General features: G+C 49.4%; 1 protein-coding gene across 11 annotated transcripts in view; it reads left to right on the top strand.

Moving 5' to 3' along the window:
* Positions 1-22,729, top strand: part of RCC1 (regulator of chromosome condensation 1) — a 37,283-nt gene extending 14,554 nt beyond the window's left edge. For 2 of the 11 annotated variants that reach the window (XM_061390894.1, XM_061390884.1), the window contains 11 exons: positions 5,943-6,093; positions 11,836-11,917; positions 12,438-12,545; positions 14,078-14,265; positions 14,443-14,622; positions 15,430-15,526; positions 15,627-15,749; positions 16,902-17,057; positions 17,323-17,442; positions 17,791-17,943; positions 19,096-22,068. In XM_061390894.1, the coding sequence (XP_061246878.1) occupies positions 11,845-11,917; positions 12,438-12,545; positions 14,078-14,265; positions 14,443-14,622; positions 15,430-15,526; positions 15,627-15,749; positions 16,902-17,057; positions 17,323-17,442; positions 17,791-17,943; positions 19,096-19,274 (1,377 nt within the window). In that variant the 5' untranslated portion in view covers positions 5,943-6,093; positions 11,836-11,844 and the 3' untranslated portion in view covers positions 19,275-22,068. Of the gene's footprint in view, positions 1-409; positions 496-945; positions 1,041-5,942; positions 6,094-9,650; positions 10,716-11,835; positions 11,918-12,437; positions 12,546-14,077; positions 14,266-14,442; positions 14,623-15,429; positions 15,527-15,626; positions 15,750-16,901; positions 17,058-17,322; positions 17,443-17,790; positions 17,944-19,095; positions 22,069-22,345 lie in introns of those variants that run through there. The other 9 variants (XR_009731282.1, XM_061390917.1, XM_061390926.1 and 6 more) reach the window with 9 other exon arrangements.
* The last annotated feature ends 810 nt before the right edge of the window (positions 22,730-23,539 follow it).

Here is a 23,539-nt window from a genome sequence, read left to right as displayed (position 1 = left end):
TTAACCTGGAAAGCCTTCCTTAAGTCCCGGCTGAGCTATATAACCCTGTGCTTACCCTTGTCACAACAGCCCTTGTCACAGCCTTGAGTAGTTGTTGATAGTCTGACTTCTCATCTTTCTCTGAAAGCCCCTTGAGAGCAGGGACGATCAGTGTCTCTTTTATCCGTACAGTCCCTTCCATACCATATTTTTTCCCCAGGCAAACCCTGATTTCAAGCAGTCTTTCTGGTTGTCAGTTCACTCGTTCCAATTTAGGGCCTTCAAAACACACACCCGTTCTGTAACCCCGAGCCGGGGCGGAAAGAGCCTGGTGGCGAGCGCCTTAGCCGGATCGCGCCACCGGCATCTCCCGGGGCGGCCGCCAGGCGGCGCCGGGCTCTTTGTTTTCTTTTCTGGCCCGGGGTCGGGGCCGGAGGCCTGCAGAGCGCATGCTCTGGGGCAGTTCGCGGCCGGGCCGGCGAGCGGAGGAGTTCCTTGTGGCGGACCTGCAGCGAGGTAGGTCGCGCCAGTCACGCACGGAGGGTCTGGGCGGAGGGCGGCGCGTGGGGCGGGCACAGCCCGGGGGCGCCCGCGGGCGGCGATGGGCCGGGGCCGTTGCCCGCGCGCGTCCGTGTGGCGCGGCGCCGGCCCCACGTGAAGCCAGCGCGGCTGGGAGGCGCGGGTGCGGGCGCTCGGGTCTGCGGCCCCGCGGGGCGCCCGGGAGCCAGCCCGCCCGCCCGCCCGGGCCCCGCCTCGCCGAGCGAGGGCCGCGCGGCCCCTCCGCCGCCGCGCCTCGCACGCCCGGCCCGCGCCGCCCGCGGGGGCGGGAGATTCAAACGGCCCGAGCGCGGCCGGCCGGGGTTTTGCGCGCGGCCGCGGTGACCTCGGCGCCCGCGGTGCGTAGAGCCGCGCGCCTCCCGGACCGGGGCGGCCGCCCCGGCGGTGCCGCGTTTCCGGAGCGGGAAAGTGATTTTAAAAAGTCCAGCACTGGTTTGGAGAATGCGGTTTGCGGAGTGGGGTGGGAATCCCGCCCGGCAAGGGTCGGATCGAGGAGCTCGAGGGTAGGCTGCCGAGGGTCTGCGTAGGGAGCGAAATCTCAGCGTCAACAGGCACCGCCACGACTGTTGACCGGTGGGAGAGGTGTGCCGGGAACTCCGCATCAACTCGTCTGTCAGCAGATTAATCGCTGGCGATCTCCTCCGTGCCGCGCGTGCAGGGCTGGGGGAAATGGTGAAAGGGCCCCGGGTGGCCGTGATGGAGCTCCCTGCCTCCCCTGGGGAGGCCCATGTGATCCCCAAGGTGTGCCCATGGAGCCGCGGCGCTCGCTGCTCCTTGTGGATATTAACTAAGGTGCTCCAAGTGTGACTTGAGTGCCTATAGCAGAAGTCGAGTGTAGGGAGTGTGGATGGGGAACTCGGACGTGGACGCAAGCCTGGGCAGGAGGATGAGTGATGACTTTCCAGCCGAGGTGACTCTTGGCCAGGGTTTTGAAAGAACAGAGAAGTTATTCAGGCGGACCGAGGGTGGAGGGCTTCTGGCGATCCAGGCGGGGAACACAGCACGTGCAAACGCAGGAAGGTGTGGGTGAGTGTTGTCATCAGAGCTACCACGGTGTTTGTCTGGCGCACAGGGTACCAGGAGAGGAAGAGCAATATGATCGAGCAGGGGCTGGGTCTCCAAAGGTCTGGAGTGCAAGTGCTGGGTGGGGCGGAGAAGGCAGCGACGGTTTTACCCAAGAAGGGCATCAGAGTGGAGTCTGGAAAGGTAAACTAGGAGTTCTCCATGCTCTTGTTGGGAAGCCATCCCAAGAGCAGGAATCCTGTTCAGCTTTGCAGCTGCCTAGTTGGCTACCCCTGGGCCATCCACCTAATCCCCCTGGGCCTGGTCCTTACCTGTAAGATGAAGATAAGAGAGTTACTAATATACTGTAAAGCTGTGGTTCTAACACCTGGGGTAAGGTGTAGCCTCATTCTGCTGGGGAAAATAAATGCACTTAAGCCTAGGCTCCCCTCTGTATTTTTGGGCTTCCCTGGTAGCTCCGTTGGTTAAGAATCTGCCTGCGATGGAGGAGACCCAGGTTTGATCCCTGGATGGGCAAGATCCCCTGGAGAAGGAAATGGCAACCCACTCCAGTATTCTTGCCTGGAAAATCCCATGGACAGAGGAGTCCAGCAGGCTACAGTCCATGGGGTCACCAAGAGTCGGACACAACTTAGCGACTTAAACTACCACCACCCCTTCTGTATTGAAGGGGGATCCTGGTAAGGAGCCCTTGGGTGAGGTCTACCAGCTCAGTAACTGACATCAGGCAGGAAGGAGTTGCTCCCCCAGTGTTTGTTGACAGACAAACAGAGCCTCTCTCCTCCCTTCCCTCCCAGGGGACTTCCCTCACAAAGAGATTCTTCAGCCCTTGCATCTGTCTCGCAAGTGTTTGCCTCCTGACATTGGGGTGGCTGGGTGGGGACAGCTGCTGGGGTTGGAGAGGGCGCCGTCTCCTTTTGCAGAGATGAGGTCACAGAGGGTCACAGCAGGAACACAGGGGCCCTGGTAGACTGTCTAGTCTACCAAATGAAAAAACAGGCCTAGGGAGAAGTGGGGATGGGGGATGCTCTGGTCCTGGTGGGGAGTGGTCAGCAGACCTGGGCTGTCATCCCACTTCTGTGTCGCCTGGGCCCCCTTCCCCAGAGCCTTCACTTTCATATCTGTAAATACCAGAATGATCACACCTGTGAGGGCAGGGTGTGAGTATTCCAGGATTGACTGGCACATGTTGTTGTTCAGTCGCTAAGTCATGTCCGACTCTGTAACCCCATGGATTGCAGCATGCCAGGCTCCTCTGTCCTCTGCTATCTCCCAGAGGTTGCTCACATTAATTTCCATTGTGTTGGTGTTGCTATCTAACCATCTCATCCTCTGGTGCCCCCTTCTCCTTTTGCCTTCAATCTTTCCCAACATCGGAGTCCTTTCCAATGAGCCGGTTCTTTGCATCGGGTGCCCAAAGTATTGGAGCTTCAGCTTCAGCATCAGTCCTTCCAATGAATATTCAGGGTTGATCTCCTTTAGAATTGACTGCTTTGGTCTCCTTGCAGTCCACAGGACTCTGGAGGGTCTTTTTCAGCACCATAATTGGAAAGCATCAGTTCTTCACCTTCAGTTCAGTTCAGTTCAGTTCAGCCACTCAGTCGTGTCCGACTCTTCGCGACCCCATGAATCACAGCATGCCAGGCCTCCCTGTCCATCAACCAACTCCCGGAGTTCACTCAGACCCACGTCCATTGAGTCAGTGATGCCATCCAGCCATCTCATCCTCTGTCGTCCCCTTCTCCTCCTGCCCCCAATCCCTCCCAGCATCAGAGTCTTTTCCACTGAGTCAACTCTTCGCATGAGGTGGCCAAAGTACTGGAGTTTCAGCTTCAGCATCATTCCCTCCAAAGAAATCCCAGGGCTGATCTCCTTCAGAATGGACTAGTTGGATCTCCTTGCAGTCCAAGGGACTCTCAAAAGTCTTCTCCAACACCACAGTTCAAAAGCATCAATTCTTCGGCGCTTAGCCTTCTTCATAGTCCAACTCTCACATCCATACATGACCACTGGAAAAACCATAGCCTTGACTAGATGGACCTTTGTTGGCAAAGTAATGTCTCTGCTTTTGAATATGCTATCTAGGTTGGACATAATTTTCCTTCCAAGGAGTAAGTGTCTTTTAATTTCATGGCTGCAGTCACCATCTGCAGTGATTTTGGAGCCCAGAAAAATAAAGTCTGACACTGTTTCCACTGTTTCCCCATCTATTTCCCATGAAGTGATGGGACTGGATGCCATGGTCTTCGTTTTCTGAATGTTGAGCTTTAAGCCAACTTTTTCACTCTCCTCTTTCACTTTCATCAAGAGGCTTTTGAGTTCCTCTTCACTTTCTGCCATAAGGGTGGTGTCATCTGCATATCTGAGGTTATTGATATTTCTCCCAGAAATCTTGATTCCAGCTTGTGTTTCTTCCAGTCCAGCGTTTCTCATGATATACTCTGCATATAAGTTAAACAAGCACGGTGATAATATACAGCCTTGACATACTCCTTTTCCTATTTGGAACCAGTCTGTTGTTCCATGTCCAGTTCTAACTGTTGCTTCCTGACCTGCATACAGATTTCTCAAGAGGCAGGTCAGGTGGTCTGGTATTCCCATCTCTTTCAGAATTGTCCACAGTTTATTGTGATCCACACAGTCAAAGGCTTTGGCATAGTCAATAAAGCAGAAATAGATGTTTTTCTGGAACTCTCTTGCTTTTTCCATGATCCAGCGGATGTTGGCAGTTTGACCTCTGGTTCCTCTGCCTTTTCTAAAACCAGCTTGAACATCCGGAAGTTCACGGTTCACATATTGCTGAAGCCTGGCTTGGAGAATTTTGAGCATTACTTTACTAGCGTGTGAAATGAGTGCAATTGTGCGGTAGTTTGAGCATTCTTTGGCATTGCCTTTTTTTGGGATTGGAATGAAAACTGACCTTTTCCAGTCCTGTGGCCACTGCTGAGTTTTCCAGATTTGCTGGCATATTGAGTGCAGCACTTTCACAGCATCATCTTTCAGGATTTGAAAGAGCTCAACTGGAATTCCATCACCTCCACTAGCTTTGTTCGTAGTGATGCTTTCTAAGACCCACTTGACTTCACATTCTAGGATGTCTGGCTCTAGATGAGTGATCACATCATCGTGATTATCTGGGTCGTGAAGATCTTTTTTGTACTGTTCTTCTGTGTATTCTTGCCACCTCTTCTTAATATCTTCTGCTTCTGTTAGGTCCATACCATTTCTGTCCTTTATCGAGCCCATCTTTGCATGAAATGTCCCCTTGGTATCTCTAATTTTCTTGAAGAGATCTCTAGTCTTTCCCATTCTGTTGTTTCCCTCTATTTCTTTGCATTGATCGCTGAGGAAGGCTTTCTTATCTCTTCTTGCTGTTCTTTGGAACTCTGCATTCAGATGCTTATATCTTTCCTTTTCTCCTTTGCTTTTCACTTCTCTTCTTTTCACAGCTATTTGTAAGGCCTCCCCAGACAGCCATTTTGCTTTTTTGCATTTCTTTTCCATGGGGATGGTCTTGATCCCTGTCTCCTGTACAATGTCACGAACCTCATTCCATAGTTCATCAGGCACTCTATCTTCACCTTAGGAGACTGTTACTGGAAGTTGACTCTGTATCTGACTTATTGAGATTGTATCTCACTCTTCTTCCAGACTGTGAACTCCTTGAAGATGGAAGCTGTGTTTGTCTACTGGGGAGTGAGGGGTGGGGACAAAGACTAAGACTTACACCCAGCCCAGACTCTCGATGTCTAGTTAAGAAAGCACACCCAGGGACTTCCCTGGTGGTCCAGTGGTTAAGACACCACATGTCCACTGTAGAGGGCACAGGTTCAATCCCTGGTCAAGGAACTAAGAGAAATTAAAGAAATAAATAAAACCAGAGTGGTTAGAGAGGAAGTCTGTCCAAAGGACTGATTTGTGCGGTAGAAAACATGCATGTGGGTCATGGGTGCAGGGCTCCACCTTTTAGAAGGTGCGTTCTCATCCCCCGCATTGCCTCCGGGATTGTTGATAGACACCGCAGTGCCTGGAGTCCTCCCTTTGAGAGACGAAGACTCTCAAGTTCAAAGGGGACTCAGGTGGGCGGGACTTAAAAGCTGGTGCGCTCTGTACCGCGGCACGGAGCTGTGCTTGTGGTCCTTCCACACGTGCTTCAGCAGATCTGTCGCCGGCCTGGCCCACTCTCCCAGGCCCTCACTGCTTCCGTGTCTCCCCTTTGCTCTCACCCACCGTCTTGTCCCTTTCAGCAGGCTCCCACCCTCTGCTCCTTGCCTTTGGCCAGGTTCATAGGAGATCCTGGGGAGCCCTGTCCAGGCTGCCTCGATCACTGCCTGGACCATGACCTGCCTTTAGCCAACTGTTCTTTTGCTTTTAATTTTCAGGTATACCTGGATTCCATTCCTGGCTCTCTTTTCCGGCTGTGCCAACTTAAGCAAGTAAATCTACTTCTCTGCGCCCCAGTTCCCTCAGCTGTTAAATAAGAGTGACAGAGCCCTCTTCAGCTTGTTGTGAGAAGTTAAAGGTTGTTAGAAGGTAGGTGTGGCCAGTGCCCCAAAGAGACTCATCTGAAGGAGCAGACTGGTTAAATAATTAGGATCCAAAGTCTGTCCTAATTTCTTGGAGAGAATGATTCCTTTAGGATTGAGAGAGGGATCCGAGGTAGTGTACCAATGGAGGCAACTTTGAGTAGAAGTTCTTGCAGTAGGATAGCGCTGGGGTGGGATGGAGACGCACTGTTATGGAGAGAAGAGTAAGCAGTCTAAGACTGTGAGAAGGGAGGGTGAGCCCAGAAGTTGTGTCAGTACCAAACCCTGGAGGTCTTTTTAAAAAGATCATGAATGGTAGATTCATTTTTTTTTTTTTTTTGGTTAATGATCCATGACACCGAATACCTCCTATAGCCTTTGTTTTTCTGTCTCCACTCCAGGCCTTTCCCATAGCTCAACCCAACAGCAGCACCAATGTGCTGATACCATTCTGTTTTGTTTTGTTTTGTTTTTCACTTAACTTCTTGTTGTGAGTACTTTTCCAAGCTCCTTCTCAGTCTCCCTCCCCAGCAGAGCTGACGGCTGCAGGTCATTCTGATGAGCTGACGGGGAAATATGCCTTTGGCGGGACAGGGCCCCAGACCCAGTGAACCAGTGCCAACCTGGCCAAGGGTTATGAGCTGTTTACTGGAAAAAGTGGGTCCCTGGTGTGTCCCACACTCCTTAACCCATCCAGCTCTGCCACCTTAACATCCCTTCTTGATCAGTTCCTGCACACTTCACACTTGACAAAAACCTCTCAGTCTCTCCACCCTGTTTGTCCCCTAGTCTTCTCAGTAACTGGAAGTCTACCATCTACCTAGTCACTTAAGCCAAAGGCTAGGAGTCCTTGTGTTGGACTAAGTTCATAGGGGGATCAAAGGGGCCCTGCCCAGGATCCCCTGGATTTTTTAGGATGAAATAGTCATTCTGGGTTCCTCCCCCACCCTCATTCCCTACATCTAATCCACTGGCAAAGCAAGCCTGTTTCCTAAATTGTGTATTTTTATTTGTTGCCTCAGACCAAATCATGTCACCAACTTCTCTCATTTGGATGCTTGCAATCGCCTCCTCTTCCAGTCCCTTCCAGAACAATCGTTAATGAGACAGTCTTCTTAACGCTTGTCTGTTTTCCCTACTAGGCCTTGTACGACCCGGCCCCTGCTCCCCTTGTGCCTCTGATCCATCACTGTCCAGCTGCAGCCCTGCTGGTCTCCCCAGGTTCCTGAGCACATCACATGCTTTTGTCCAGGCCTTCCCCTGCTGGCTTTCTGTGCCTAGTATTTCAAGTCTTAGCCCAGATGTCACCTGTCTGACCTATATCTCCTCTCCTATCCCAGTTACTCTCTTTTTTTTTTATTGTGATAAACAATTCATAACATAAAATTTACCATTGTAGCCATTTTTAACTGTATATGGTTCAGTGGCATTAAATACATCTACACTGCTGTGTCCCTGGAATATTCCTACTGTATCACCTTGCCTGTTGAGCAGCCCACACTGTCTGTAATAACACTCTCTCTGCGTGCGTATGTGTTCTGTCTGTAAGCTCCGTGAGAGCAGGTGGAGGGTGAGTTGTCTTCTTCCTTGCTACCCCCGGTCCAGAGCCAAGCAGTGGTAGTAAGCATTCATGGCAGTATTGGGTCCATGCTGCTGGGTACCGTGTGCTTGGCACTGCAAAACCCTTCGCAGACATTTCATTCCATCTGGACAGCAGCCCTCGAAGTGGTCATTGCATCCCTTTACATGAGGATACACACAGCTCAGAGAGGCCAAACATGGTTGCACAAGCAGGGTTGAGCAAACCACAGCTCTATCCCTGATGCGAAGAGCTGACTCATTGGAAAAGATCCTGATGCTAGGAAAGATTGAAGGCAGGAAAAGGGGATGACAGAGGATGAGATGGTTGGATGGCATCACTGACTCGATGGACATGAGTTTGAGTAAGCTCTGGGAGTTGGTGATGAACAGGGAAGCCTGGCATGCTGCAGTCCATGCTGTCACAAAGAGTTGGACACGACTGCGCAACTGAACTGAACTGAGTCAGTGATGCTATCTAACCATCTCATCCTCTGCCGCCCCCTTCTCCTTTTACCTTCAGTCTTTCCCAGCATCAGGGGAAAGCAACTGAACTGATCCCAGTGAAGGTGCATTTCTAATGTGGGAAGAGGGGTCTCAAAGAGGCTGGTTGGAGGGGAGGAGTTGCCACCCTGGGAGAATAAAAGTTGGGTGAAACATAGAACTGCCACCTCAACAAAGTCAAAACTGGGCCAGTCTCAGCCTGTAGAAGCTCAGCCTGCAGAGGCTCAGTCCACACAGCCGTGGGGCATTCTAGGCCTTTGGCTGCTTCCTTGTCTTCGGCACTTTGTTCTCCTCCCCCAGGTCAGCCAGCAGAAATGTGCCTGGAGGTTCCAGGCCGTTGACCTCATGTTCATATACCGTGGAACGTGGAACGGGGAGCTGGAGAGGCTCCAGAGAAGGGTTCTTAGAATTCTCTTGCCATTTATAGCCTTGGTTAAAGTCTCCATCCCTTTTCTATAAAATGAAGGAGAGGTGGTTAGATTAGATTAGCTGTGCCTAAGCACTATCTGGAACAGACCCTAGATGTTTAAACACTAGCATTGATTTATTGAGCCCTTGCTGCTAAGTCACTTCAGTCGTGTCCGACTCTGTGCGACCCCATCAAGCTCCCCCGTCCCTGGGATTCTCCAGGCAAGAACACTGGAGTGGGTTGCCATTTCCTCCTCCAATGCATGAAAGTGAAAAGTGAAAGGGAAGTTGTTCAGTCATGTCCGACTCTTAGTGACCCCATGGACTACAGCCTACCAGACTCCATCCAAGGGATTTTCCAGGCAAGAGTACTGGAGTGGGGTGCCATTGCCTTCTCCGATTGAGCCCTTACCCTACCCTGTAATTGTATGTGTGCATGCTAAGTCACTTCAGTCATGTCTGACTCTTTGCGACCCTATGGACTGTAGCCCGCCAGGCTCCTCTGTCCATGGGATTCTCCAGATCAGAATACTGGAGTGGGTTGCCACACCGTCCTCCAGGTGATCTTCCTGACCCAGAGATCGAACCACCCTGTAATTACTTTTACAGTATTAGCTCATTTAGTCATAGTCATAACAATGTGTAGGTACTATTGTTGTTCAGTTGCTCAGTCATGTCTCTTTGCAGCCCCATGGCCTGCAGCACGCCAGGCTCCTCTGTCCTCCACTCTCGGAATTTGCTGAAATTCATGTCCGTTGAGTCAGTGACACCACACTTACAGCAGAAAGCAAAGAAGAACTAAAGAGCCTCTTGATGAAAGTGAAAGAGGAGAGTGAAAAAGTTGGCTTAAAGCTCAACATTCAGAAAAACTAAGATCATGGCATCTGGTCCCATCACTTCATGGCAAATAGATGTGGAAACAGTGGCAGACTTTATTTTGGGGGGCTCCAAAATCATTGCAGATGGTGACAGCAGCCATGAAATTAAAAGACGCTTACTCCTTGGAAGAAAAGTTATGACCAACCTAGACAGCATATTGAAAAGCAGAGACATTACTTTGTCAACAAAGGTCTGTCTAGTCAAGGCTATGGTTTTTCCAGTGGTCATGTATGCATGTGAGAGTTGGACTATAAAGAAAGCTGATCGCCGAAGAGTTGATGCTTTTGAACTGTGGTGTTAGAGAAGACTCTTGAGAGTCCCTTGGGTTGCAAGGAGAGCCAGCCAGTCCATCCTAAAGGGAATCAGTCCTGAATATTCATTGGGAGGACTGATGTTGAAGCTGAAACTCTTAATACTTTGGCCACCTGATGCGAAGAGCTGACTCATTTGAAAAGACCCTGACACTGAGAAAGATTGTACGCTGGGAAAGATTGTACGCGGGAGAAGGGGATGACAGAGGGTAAAATGGTTGGTTGGATGGTATCACTGACTCGATGGACATGAGTTTGAATAAGCTCCTGGAGGTGGTGATGGACAGAGAAGCCTGGCGTGCTGCAGTCCATGGGGTTGCAAAGAGTTGGACACAACTGAGCGACCGAACTGAACTGAGTCAGTGATGCTATCTAACCGTCTCATCCTCTGCTGCCCCCTTCTCCTTTTACCTTTAATCTTTCCCAGCATCAGGGTCTTTTATTTCATGACAGCACTCACCATCCACATCGATTTTGAGTAATAACTATCTCCATTTTACTGAGGAGAAAACTGAATGGTGAAGAGACTAAGTAACTTTGTCCAAGGTCAGACAGCCAGAAAGTAGCTGAGTACATAGCCTGGCTCCTCTTAACCACTACTTGCTCTACCGCTTTTGCATCTGGATAGCTGCAAATTGCCTGGGCCCTGGTGTCTGTTCCAGAGGGATCACAGAGTTTGGGAGCCTTAAGGCTTAGCTGTCTTTCATAACCTTAAAAACCAGGCTCAATAAAGATTTATTTCAGAAACTGCTTATGTGGAGGAAAAAGGGCTTTTGACCCAATTTGGGCTGGGTTGAAATTGAGACACTAGGGCAGAGTGTCTGTTCTCAGTGGCCTTGAGAAGGCAACAGCATTTAGCTGAAGCAAGGAGGCAGTCAGCGCTGACGGCTCAGCTGGCTCAGCTGCCCTGGATCGTGCGAGCTGCCACAACCTTTCGTGTCGCCCAGAGGTGATTTCCTTTCCGCCTTTGTAACAGGCGTTGTATGCTAGTATGAGTTCATATACAGTGTTTATCTCTTGTTGGATGGGTTTAAAGGAAAGCCAGGTTCCTCCTAGGAGTGGTGGCATTTTGGATCAAAGAGCACAGATGGTTTTGTTTTTTAAATGTATTTAAATTTTGGCTATGCAGGGTTTTCATTACTGCTTACAGGCGTTCTCTAGTTGCAGTGAGTCTGGCCTACTCTGTTGCGCTGCATGGGCTTCCATTGCAGTGGCTTCTCTCGTGAGTGTGGGCTCTAGGGCATGCAGGCAGAGTAGTTGTGGTGCATGGGCTTAGTTGCCTCACAGCATGTGGAGTCTTCCTGGACCAGGGATTGAACCTGTGTCCCCTGCATTGGCAGGCAGATTCCTAACGACTGGACTGCAGTTGAGAAAGTGGTCTGGGTTGGTTTTATTTAATGAAAATAGCTGTGAGTGTGTGTTTGTGTGGTCTGATTATAACAGTAATGTATCACCAGAGTGACTATGGTTATGTTGGGATTGCAAGGAGTTGTGACGTTCATTGAATGTTCTTCAGTGTTTTAATTTTTTAATAATAAAATTTAAAAATACATGCTGTTTGTATCTTAGATTAAGATATAAAGAAAGAAGTAAAATTTGTCCGTAATCACATTTTCCAGAGGTTACCATTATTAATACTGAATGTATTTCCTTCCATATATTTTTATATGTGTATGCTTTTTCTTTTCCACAAGTAGGATGATGGCCTGTTTTTCAATCTGCTTATGTTACTTGGCAATGATTCAGTAAATAAATCTCTGAAAACATCACTTTCAGTGGCTTCGTACTGTTTTATCATCAGTATTCCACGTATTATTTAGCCAATCCCCTACTCCTAAGTACATGGGTTGCTCCATTTTTTGTTGTTTTTGTTTCTTAATGTTACGAAGAATACAGTAGAGAATATTAGTGGAACTTAATCTTTGGGTTTATTTATTATTTGGTTCTTCTCAGGTAAATTCCGAGAAGTGGAATTGCTAGGCATTTCTTTTCATTTTTTTTAGGGTTTTTGATAAATATTGCCTGAATAGAGCCATTTCTGACATGGAGTCTTTGCCTGGGTTTTTCAGGACAAGAAGATGCCACCCAAGCGTATAGCTAAGAGAAGGTCTCCCCCAGAAGATGCCCTCCCCAAAAGCAAGAAGGTGAAGGGTAAGTTGGCCCTCAGTATGGGTGGCCTCTTGGCATCCCCAGAATCTGGTACTGGGCTCCTTCCTCCCTGAGATTTGAAGCCAAGGGGCCAGGAAGTCCAGGAACTCCACCCAGCTGGAGGGTCTCCTGTAGCTCACTGATTCCCACCCTCTGGGAATGATAAAGGGGCAGAGACTTGCTTAAAAGCACTCAGATACAGGTGAAAAACTAGACCCTACGGCTTTGCCCTAGGCAGTAATGCCTAGTTAAGACCATTGACCTCCAGACTGGGTTCACGTCCTGGCTCTGCCACTTTCTAGCTGTATAGCTGTGGCAAATCACTAACCTCATTCATAAAACGGGCAACCTCACCGGGCTGCCATGAGGAAAATGAGCTCGTTTCCTGGTTAGCATTCGAGAGAAGTGCCTTTGGTCTCCTCTCTGCTCGGACCCTGGAGGGATTCAGGGAGGAGAGCCACCCCCAGTCTGGGAGGGTCGGGGGAGTGTGGACCCACACTCAGACAGTGTCTGTCTTTTGCAGACCCTCGTAACCAGGCAGTGAGGGCCGTTGCTTCCCGCCGTGTTCCAGGCGCCCGCTCCTGCCAAGGTGCCTGCGGGCTGTGCTCTCCTGTCCAGAAGGCCGGACCAGGTGGCTGCCTGCCCAGAGCGCCCTCTGCGCAGCCGCAGCAGTCCTGGCAGCCGTGGCCACACCCCCGGGGGGAGGGGCTGGACGGCATTGGCTGTCCGGGGCTCTGGCGGCCCCGCCCTTCGTTGGTTGACAGATGGCCCAGCACTGCACTCTGATTGGCGCGTACCTCTTGCGGTCTCTTACTCCTCCCTTTCCTCTTCAGCTGCGTGTCTGCTCCCCAAAAGAAGTGGAGAGGGGGTCAGTGTGCCTATGTCCAGTGGTTAAGTCACAGCCTGAGGATGGAGACTAGAGACTGTGCTCTGACCATGTAGGCCTCCTTGATTTGGTTTCACCGCAAACTTTACTCGTTATTAGCTCTTATGACACTGTCTAAGGCTCTGTTCCGGAGAAGGCAATGGCACCCCACTCCAGTACTCTTGCCTGGAAAATCCCATGGACGGAGGAGCCTGGTGGGCTCCAGTCCATGGGGTCGCGAAGCGTCGGACACGACTGAGCGACTTCACTTTCACTTTTCACTTTCATGCATTGGAGAAGGAAATGGCAACCCACTCCAGTGTTTTTACCTGGACAATCCCAGGGACGGCGGAGCCTGATGGGCTGCTGTTATGGGGTCGCACAGAGTTGGACACGACTGAAGTGACTTAGCAGCAGCAGCAGCAGCAGCAAGGCTCTGTTCTCCTTTTCTATAAAATGGGAGCCTGAAATGGAAGGCCTATAGCATAATGTGGGGGGCTGCAAATCAATTTAACATTCGTAGAATAAGCAGTGTTAGATGTTATTATGCCCTCTCTGTTAGTTGGTTCCTGACCAAGAACAGCCAATCAGAAAAGCTATCTTGTGCCCCACTTCTCCTCCCCACCTGAATTTTTTTCTCTGTATCAAGTATATTATTGCCATTTCCTTCCACTCACATTAATAATGCGCTTAGGTGGGCACTTTGCTGGTAGTCCAGTGGCTAAGACTCTGCTCCTAGTGAAGGGAGCCAGCGTTCCATTCCTGATCAGGGAACTAGATCCCACGGGCCACAACTAAGGAGCCTGCATGTTGCACTGGGACTGAGCATAGCCAAATAAATAAATACAGATTAAAGAATATGTGGAGTTTTTTGGGTTTTCATTTAAAATTAAAATTCTTTTTATGTGAGTCATATTTTAAAGTCTTCATTGAATTTGTTTCAGTATTGCTTGTTTTGTGTTTTGGTTTTTTGGGTATGAGGCATGTTGGATCTTAGTTCCCCCTCCAAGGATTGAACCTATGCACACCTCTATTGGAAGGCAAAGTCTTAACCACTGGACCACCAGGGAAGTCCCTAATGTGCTCAGTTTTTAATCTTCACAAACATTCGATGAGATAGGTACTTCTCTTACCCTCGTTTCACAGATGAGGACGCTTAGGCTTGGAGAGGTCTAACTAATGTTCTGTGGCAGGGCACGGATTTGAACCCAGGTCTGTGTTATCCCACAGCCTGTGCAGCACCCTCTCCTCTCTCTTGTCATCCTGCACACTCAGGGGCTATCTTCTTTACCCCTCAGTCTCCCATAGGTCCCACGGCACAGAACCAGGTGTGGTGCTGACACTGGGCCAGGGCGACGTGGGCCAGCTGGGGCTGGGCGAGAATGTGATGGAGAGGAAGAAGCCAGCCCTAGTGTCCATTCCAGAAGACATCGTGCAGGCTGAGGCTGGGGGCATGCACACTGTGTGCCTAAGCAAAAGTGGCCAGGTAGGTCAGGGTGGCACCAGACGGGACAGGACCTGGGGCTGGGGGCCTTGGGGAAGGAGCTCGGAACCATATGCATTACTCTGTAGAGATGGAGCTGGCTAGATAAGCAGGGAGTGGCCTAGACAAGAAGATACTGAGAGGCCAGACCTCGCACTAACGGGGACATCCTCTGCACAGGTCTACTCCTTCGGCTGCAATGACGAGGGTGCTCTGGGAAGGGATACGTCAGTGGAGGGCTCAGAGATGGTCCCTGGGAAAGTGGACCTGCAAGAGAAGGTGGTACAGGTGTCAGCAGGAGACAGTCACACAGCAGCCCTCACCGAGGATGGCCGTGTCTTCCTCTGGGGCTCTTTCCGGGTAAGACTGGGTCTGGAGGATGGCTGTGGAGCTGGTGAGCAGAATTAAGTACAGCTGGTGGGGCCCCATCTCCATGCCCGTGTTGTACTTGTGGAGAAATTGAGACCCTGGGAAGGGCTTGGACCAGACCCAGGTTTCTGGTTCTTCATCAGGCCTGTGCACACTACTGACTGTTGCTGTGAATCTGATGTTATGTTGTGTGTCATGGAAAAGGAGTGGCTCAGGGATACCTTTGGTCTTCGGCTGAGCCAAGAAGCCTGCTGACACATCTCCTCCCTTTTAACCTTCCTCCTCCGCTTCCCAGTCTCCTTCCACACTTCTCAGAGGCATATTTCAGAATTTTCAAGACAGGAGAGTGTGGTTTAAACAGCAGATTCAGCATTAAAATTGTTTTGGTACTTTGTTATTCAATTTATTTTGAAATGTCAGAAATAAAGGAATCTGATATTTCCTCATTGGAGCTCTTTTAACACATTTTAATGGAGAATTTCAAACATGTAAGAGTAATCAGAATGCTATTTTGAACTCTTATTTACTTGCCTGAACAATTATCAGCTTATGACCAAACTTGTTTGATTTTCACTCCCTTCCATTCCCCAACTCCTTTGTTATATTTTAATGCAAATCACAGACCACTGATTTCACTCATGAGTATTTCACTGTGTGGCCTGGCTCCTGTCTACCTCTCCATGCTCACCTGGCACCAGTGCCCTTCACCACACACCTCTGGGGGGTGTCTGCAAAGCTGGATCTGGCTGGTATGAGACAGGCAGGGCTGGCTGAAAACTGACCCGCCCTCCCCTCCAGGACAATAACGGTGTGATCGGGCTCTTGGAACCCATGAAAAAGAGCATGGTGCCCGTGCAGGTGCAGCTGAGTGTGCCCGTGGTGAAGGTGGCCTCGGGTGAGTCTGGCATCTTGCTCTGGGCAGGAGGTGGAGAACCTTTTGCTGGGTTGGGCCTTACAGACAAGCCCTGCATCTCCTGCTTTCCTCTCACCCTCAGGAAATGACCACTTGGTGATGCTGACAGTTGATGGCGACCTCTATACTTTGGGCTCCGGGGAGCAGGGCCAACTGGGCCGCGTACCTGAATTATTTGCCAATCGTGGTGGCCGTCAGGGCCTTGGTAGGTGTTTGTTTGTTTTTCATTTATTTTTGTCTGTGCTAGGTCTTAATTGCTGCATGGGCTTTTCTCTAGTTGTGGCAAGTGGGGGTTACTCTCTAGTCAACTTCTCATTACAGTGGCTTCTCTTGTTGCGGAGCACAGAGTCTAGGGCACACAGGCTTCAGTAATCATAGCTCATGGGCTCAGTAGTTGTGGCTCCCAGGCTCTCGAGCACAGGCTCAGTAGTTTTGGCTCATGAGCTTACGGCATGTGGGATCTTCTGGGATCAGGGATTGAACCCAAGCTTCCTGCACTGGCAGGCAGATTCGTTACCACTGAGCCACCAGGGAAGCCCCTTGGTAGGTGTTTTGCTGATTTAGTTTCAGTTTATGTTCAAAGGATTCGTTAACAAAAGAAACCACTCATCACACACAAACAAGATGTTGTTGGTTTCACCTGTGCATCACAAGATTTCGTCTGACCTCAGGGCGTTGGCCAGACCTCCAGGGGCTTAAGAAATTCCAAGACCCACTCCCTTTTTTAAGCGCCACTGGACTTACTGGTAACAATTGGTGTGTTCACAAGTAGGCATATAGTCCAAGCAGGGTCCAGGCAAGGTCAGATGTCAGTCAGAGGCCTGCTCCCCTACTTCTGAAGCCCGAACACGACTACCTCCATTTTAATTTCCCTTAAAGTAGGTAGCTTAGGTTCCTCTGGTGGGGCAAGTTGGCAAGCCATCCCCTGCTGAAGGTCAAAGACAGAAGGGATTCTCTTGTGTTCAGGCTTGCATCGGGTGGACCTGCAGTGATAGTTGAGGAATCCCCAGACTACCTCAGAGTTGAATCTTGGCTCTACCCCTTACTGGCCGTGGGCCCCCAGACACAGTTTCCCTATCTCTAAACTACCTGCCTCACTGGGTTGTTGTGAAGTGCACAGAGTTCATATAGAAGGCTGTCTGACAGCGTAAGTCCCATATAAATGTTACCTCTATGGCTGTGGGGGTCTGAGTGAGGCACCTGGCCTCTGTTGGCCTCAGTTTCCTCTTCTGTATTCTACAGAGAAGAGTCCCTGCTTAGGCTCCCTGTGAGGGCTTCAGCAGTAAAGGAGACACAGTGGGGCAGAGGGGAGAGGCCATGTGTGTGCCACTGACCCTGACCTTCTCTCTGCCTGCAGAACGACTCCTGGTCCCCAAGTGTGTGATGCTGAAATCCAGGGGAAGCCGGGGCCATGTCAGGTTCCAGGATGCCTTCTGCGGTGCCTACTTTACCTTCGCCATCTCCTCCGAGGGCCATGTATATGGCTTTGGCCTCTCCAACTACCATCAACTTGGTGGGTCCCAGAGTGACTTGGGTTGCAATCCCGCCTCCACCACTCACTCATTGTGTCCCCTCCGTGTGGGGGTCACCTAACCGCTCAGAGCCTCAGTTGTTGTTTTGAGTATTTATTTATGTATTTTTGGTTGTGCTGGGTCTTTGTTGCTGCACTGCGGCTTTCTCTAGTTGTGATGAGCGGATGTGATGAGGGAAGGGATAAAGAAGGCAATTCCTTGGACAGTGTCACCCCTGACAGCCCCATCCTGGCCTTTCCCCCCCAGGAACCCAAGGCACAGAATCCTGTTTTGTACCTCAGAACCTAACATCCTTCAAGAACTCCACCAAGTCCTGGGTGGGCTTCTCCGGGGGCCAGCACCATACTGTCTGCATGGATTCAGAAGGTAGGGGGTCTAGACCTCTCTCTGGGGTGAGGGTAGAGTGTTCCCTGGGCACAGGTCTGGGCCCACTCCGTAAACAACAGTGCTTGGAACCTGGGCCTGCTCCATGGATTGGGCTAACTGTGGGTCCATGAGGGTCACCCCACCCACCAGCATCCTGGTGGTCTTCTACCTGGGAGTTAAGTGGGGCCTGTGGAGGTTCTTCCAGGCTTCCCTCCACACTGAAAGAGATGCTGCAGATCTCACCACCACCTTGGGATTGGGGGACCCGCTCCCATGGATATCAGTGCCCACCCGGCCTACCTGGATCATGCCGTCTGCTATTCTTCGTCTCTCTCCCTCCTCCCACAGGAAAAGCATACAGCCTGGGCCGGGCTGAGTATGGGCGGCTGGGCCTTGGGGAAGGTGCTGAGGAGAAGAGCGTACCCACCCTGATCCCCAGGCTGCCCACGGTCTCCTCAGTGGCTTGTGGAGCTTCTGTGGGGTATGCTGTGACCAAGGATGGTGAGTGGGACCGCCCACAGTCGGTCTGGTTGGGGTCTGGGGGTCATGATTCTTAGCAGAGTGCCTGGCAGGTTCCATTGCCCGCCATTCTATGGAACTAAGATGTGGGAAGCAGTATTTGTGATGACGTTGTTTTTGTCCTGATAGAAGTTCTGGCTTTGATGACATAAAGTGGGTAAACACATTATTAAAATTATTTTAATGTGTTGGAGCCAAGGAGATATATTAATTACTGAGGCCCAGATAGGCAAGGCTTCCTGGGTGGCTCAGTGGTAAAGAATCTACCTGCCAGTGCAAGAGATACAGGAGTTATGGGTTCGATCCCTGAGTCGGGAAGATCCCCTGGAGAAGGAAATGGCAATGCACTCCAGTATTCTTGCCTGGAAATTCCCATGGACAGAGGAGCCTGGTGGTCACAGTCCATGGAGTCACGAAGAGTCAGATACAACTGAACACACAGGCACCAACAGGCAGGACTGGAACCCAGGTCTCCAGACTCCTCACACAGGCACGCCTTTACATTTATATCTTGGTGACCCTTTTTTTATACAAACTAGTAACTGCCAGCTTCCCAGGGAGTTGTACTTAAAATATCATTAGGAGAAAGAAAGCTTAGTAGTTGGGGTCCTGGCAAGCACAGCAGAGGGGGGTGTGGACAAGTTGTTGCCAAAGCCTGAGGGAGCAGACTTGGAGGCCTTGAGAAAGCGGGCTGGCAGAGCTGCTGGATCCGGGACTGTCCAGAAGGAGTTCCTGGGGAAGCGGGGCTCACCGCACCTTGAAGGTTTAGTCCTTAATGGTAAGGAAAGGAGAACGTCCAGAACAGTCTCACAGGCAGGTGGTTCAGGGAATGGAGGTGATGTAGGGGTTTGGGGAATGACCAGTCATTGTCAGGCCTTGAAAGGTCTGCCTGGGAGCAGGGAGAAGTCTTTGTCAATGCATAAGGGCTGTGGTCTCTGGTTGACAAAGCTCTTTTTTGTCCATCATCTCCTTGCCTCCTCCCAGCTTCTCTGAACTCCCCGGAGGCTGGGACATTGCCAGGCTGCCTCAGGCCAAGCCCAGAAGGCACCCTCATGTGCCAGGCTTCTCACCCTGCAGAAGAAAGCTGGGGCTGGGGATCCTCGAGACAGCTGCCCCTGTTTCTCTCCCCTATAGGTCGTGTTTTCGCCTGGGGCATGGGCACCAACTACCAACTGGGCACGGGACAGGACGAAGATGCCTGGAGCCCCGTGGAGATGACAGGCAAACAGCTGGAGAACCGGGTGGTCTTAACTGTGTCCAGCGGGGGCCAGCACACAGTCTTACTAGTCAAGGACAAGGAACAGAGCTGGTGAAGCCTGTGAGGGCCTGGTTCCTGGCCCCCCCAACCTCCCTCTTGGAACAGGGAAGCCGTGACGACTGCGTGTTCCAGCAGGCCTCTCCCAGCCCCAAGTACTCTGTCACCTCCTGCCTTTTCCTCATCAGCAGAACAGAACCCTTCTCCCCTTTATGCCCCCCTCTTTTCTGGAATCATCCTGGGACCTACAGGATGAGGGTGGGATAGATGGAAGAGAGGGGAGGGGTTTTTATCAGAAAGAACATTGCTCACCCCACAGCCATATGGTCAGACCTTCCTGCTCATCCCTACTTCTGTGGCACTGGCTGACCCTGGTTTTGCCTCTCCAAAACCAAAACTTCCTCCCCTGCGTGTTTGGTGCCCAGATAACGCTGAGAAGTCAGGCTCCATCAAGCCCCGCTCTAGTCCTGTGCCACTCTTCCCGTCCTTCACAACCCACAGGCGGACACACGGTACAGTCGTCAGACCCAGCTGTCATGGACCTATGCCTGGGGGAAACTGGAGAAGGGGAAGGCTACCCAGCCATGGGCAACCCCAAGCCAAATATTTGGCCCTGAACAGGTGCCCATGGGGCAAAAAGAAAAACAGGGCTCCTCTGTTTGATCAAGAAAAAAGCCAATCCACCTTTCTCCCAGAAGCACAAAGCATTCTGTCCTTCAGGCCTTGTCTGCAGTCTCCCCCATCCATCCTGCCTCACCTGCAGCCAAGGGCCTGAAATCTGGAAAGGCAGCTGTGCCTGCAGGGCAGGACTTGTGGGGAGAGGGGAAGGAGGGCTTTATAAACAAACTTAAAGCAATATTGAGAGTGAAGGGAGGGAGGGGAAGAGGGTTGGAGGGGTAGAGGCTGGTCTCCAGAAAGGGAAACAGCAGCATGTACAGTGGCAGAAAAAACAGGAAAGGGTTTTGATTTTCTTTTTTTTAAATGTAAAGTATTTTGGAGGAGAGAGTGAAATCTTTTAACACTTTGAATAAATTTAGAGTTTTATAAAACAGGCCACTTATTTTCTACACACTCCCTGCTTTTTTAAGGGAGCACCTGCTGTGTTGGGAAGGGCAGAATGACCCCATGCCTGTAGACCTGGGGAAGACTAGGACTTCAGTGATGTCAAGAACTCCTGGTATGTGCCAGCTGTTCATTTTTTGTTATTTGTTGTTTTGTTTTTGTTTTTTTTTTTTGTATGAAACAGTGGCTGTTCTAGACAAATCAAAATGAGTTGATTGGTTTTTGTTAGGTATTTATGTTTCAAGAATCACTGGATTTTTAAAAAATTATATTGTACAGTATGTGAGACATGGGGTGGATCTTTTTAATATCCTAATTTGAAACCAAGATTTTTGAGTACAATACATCTCTAGAGATACTTACACTAAGTTTAACGATGTATCATTTCAAAAGCTAGTGTAACTGATTAAACATGATTAACTGCACAATAACAACTTATGCATAATGGTGTAGATTTTCACAGGCATTTGAGCAACCAAATCACATAAAGCTGACCTGTCCAGTATGGTGGTCAATAGCTACTTGTGGTTATTTAGATTTAATTTAAATTTGTAAAAATGTAAAATGAACTTCCTCAATTTTATTAGCCATATTGCAAGTCCTCAGTAGTCAAAAGCAGCTAGTGCCTATGGTTTGGGGGCTATGCAAATACAGAAATTTATAGAACATTTCTATAATTGCAGAAAGTCACAGTGGACAGTGCTAATATAGGAGGTCTAAATATGTACAGCAGGGAAGTTGTATTAGCGCCAGGAGGATTCTTGATGTCAGCTACTCTTGGAAAAATGAATATGATGTAAAGTAACTTAAAATGTTTTCTGTGATTGTTTTTTCCTCGAACTTTTAGTTTCAATGCAGGTCCTATCCTGATTAGAAATGGACTTCTAGAAGGGAAAAAAATCACAACTTTCGACTTTAATATTTTCACTGTAGAGAGGCACTGTGTGTCTGCTCTTCCTTCCCCTGCCCCCCAAAAAAGTCCATTTGGATTAGATTTATTGAAGCTTTCCCTTTTGACATACAGCAGATTGAAAGTACTTTCTCCTTAAAAACAGCTCTTGTGGATTGAGACTTAAATGGCCCAGGCACTGTACTGAGCACTTTGCATACAATAATAGCTCATTTCATCCTCACATCAGCCTTGTGAAGTCGGAACTGCTGTCCCTCAGGAAAATGTCCCTGGGAGTTCAAGTGACTAACTTGAGATCTAGCTGCCTTTCTTTTCCTTGTATTGTAGTGAAAGTCACTCAGTCGTGTCCGACTCTTTGGGACCCCGTAGGCTATACAGTCTGTGGAATTCTCCAGGCCAGAATACTGGAGTGGGTAGCCTTTCCCTTCTCCAGGGGATCTTCCCAACCCAGGGATTGAATCCAGGTTTCCCACATTGCAGGTGGATTCTTTATCTAGCTGAGCCACAAGGGAAGCCAAAGAGTACTAGAGTGGGTAGCCTATCCTTTCTCCATCAGATCTTCCCAACCCAGGAATTAAGCTGGGGTATCCTGCATTGCAGGTGGATTCTTTATCAACTGAGCTATCAGTGAAGCCCTGATATGTATTGTATGTAACAGTTATAAAGCTCTCTGTAGGTGCTTTATGTATATTAGAAAAGTATCAGGCACAAAGTAAAGGCTCCACAAGCCTTTGCTGTTACAACCGTTGCACATTTCAAAATTCCCTGTGGTTCATAATTGCCTTGTTTTTTCACTTGCTTACTTTTTTGGTATAAGTGTTGTTCAATAATTCAGTGTCATAGTCTATCAGAAGTATGAATCTCCTTTTTTACGTTCAAACGTGTCAAGTGCTCTTAAGTTTTACCTTTTCCCCTATCCTCCTCCAACCTGGATTGACTACCACAAAACAAATGTAATCACCACATATGGCTCAGCTGTAAATACTATTTACAATCATAATAATGTAGTACAATTAACAAATTGCAATCAGAAGACGGAAAAGTGTGTATGTCTGAGGGGACGTCCCTAAAATATCTGAAACTACAAATGAATAGAAATTATATTATTGAGGGCTTCCCTGGCGGCTCAGTGGTAAAGAACCTGTCTGCCAATGCAGGAGACACCGGTTTGATCCCCGTTGCTGGAAGATCCCTCGTACTGCAGAGCAACTAAGCCCCTGCCACAACTATCGAGCCTGTGCTCTAGAGTCCTGCGGCCCCAACTACTGAAGCCCTCGTGCCCTAGGGCCTGTGCTCCACAACAAGAGAAGCTACCACAGTGAGAAGCCTGTGCGCTACAATAGAGCGTAGCCTCCACTCTCCACGACTGGAGAAAAGCCGGCACAGCAACGAAGACCCAGGACAGTCAAATTGTCTTAAAAGTATATTATTTAGAAATACACATATTTTAGGGAAAAGGTTGGGATAAGGGATAGGTAGGGTAAGGGACAGCTGTTTATTGTTTGACATAAAATTAATTTTTTTTCCGGTGTCTCAGTTCAGTTGCTCAGTTGTGTCTGACTCTGCAACCACATGGACTGCAGCACCCCAGACTTCCCTGTCTATTACCAACCCCTGGAGCTTGCTCAAATTCATGTCCATCGAGTCTGTGATGCCATCCAACCATCTCATCCTCTGTCCCCTTTTGCCTTCAAGCTTTCCTAGCATCAGGGACTTTTCCAATGAGTCATTTCTTCGCATCAGGTGCATCAGTCCTTGCAATGAATATTCAGGACTGATTTCCTTTAGGACTGACGGGTTTGATCTTGCAGTCCAAGGGACTCTTGAGAGTCTTCTCCAACACCACAGTTCAAAAGCATTGATTCTTCGGCGCTTAGCCTTATGGTCCAACTCTCAGATCCATACATGACTACTGGAAAAACCAGAGTTTTTACTATATGGACCTTTGTTGGTGAAATTAAGACACTTACTCCTTGGAAGAAAAGCTATGACCAACCTAGACAGCATATTAAAAAGCAGAGACATTACTTTGCCAACAAAGACGTCTAACATATCCCCGACATTCTTGTGGAAATTTGATTAGAAACAGCAAAGAAGGAATCCTGTCTGATAAAACTTACATTCTAAATTAAATATGTAAAAATCTTCCACATGTAAAATGAAATTTAAAAATAGTAAGCAAAAAGCACAGGGGTTGGTAGATAGTGCTATTTATCAGTTATAATTCTAAGGCCTCCAACTGCCGTGTTGGAGGACTTATTAGAAGCCAGCATTAGGCCAAATGTTTTCCCAACTTGTCATTTTCTCCTCACAACAAACACGGTTTGGGACTTCGCTGGCAGGCCAGTGGT

This window comes from Bos javanicus, chromosome 2 (genome assembly GCF_032452875.1).
Source record: "Bos javanicus breed banteng chromosome 2, ARS-OSU_banteng_1.0, whole genome shotgun sequence".
In the NCBI taxonomy this organism is placed as follows: domain Eukaryota; kingdom Metazoa; phylum Chordata; class Mammalia; order Artiodactyla; family Bovidae; genus Bos; species Bos javanicus.
The sequence above is the reverse complement of the archived record's forward strand: the minus strand, read 5'-3'. Positions and strand labels throughout refer to the sequence as shown.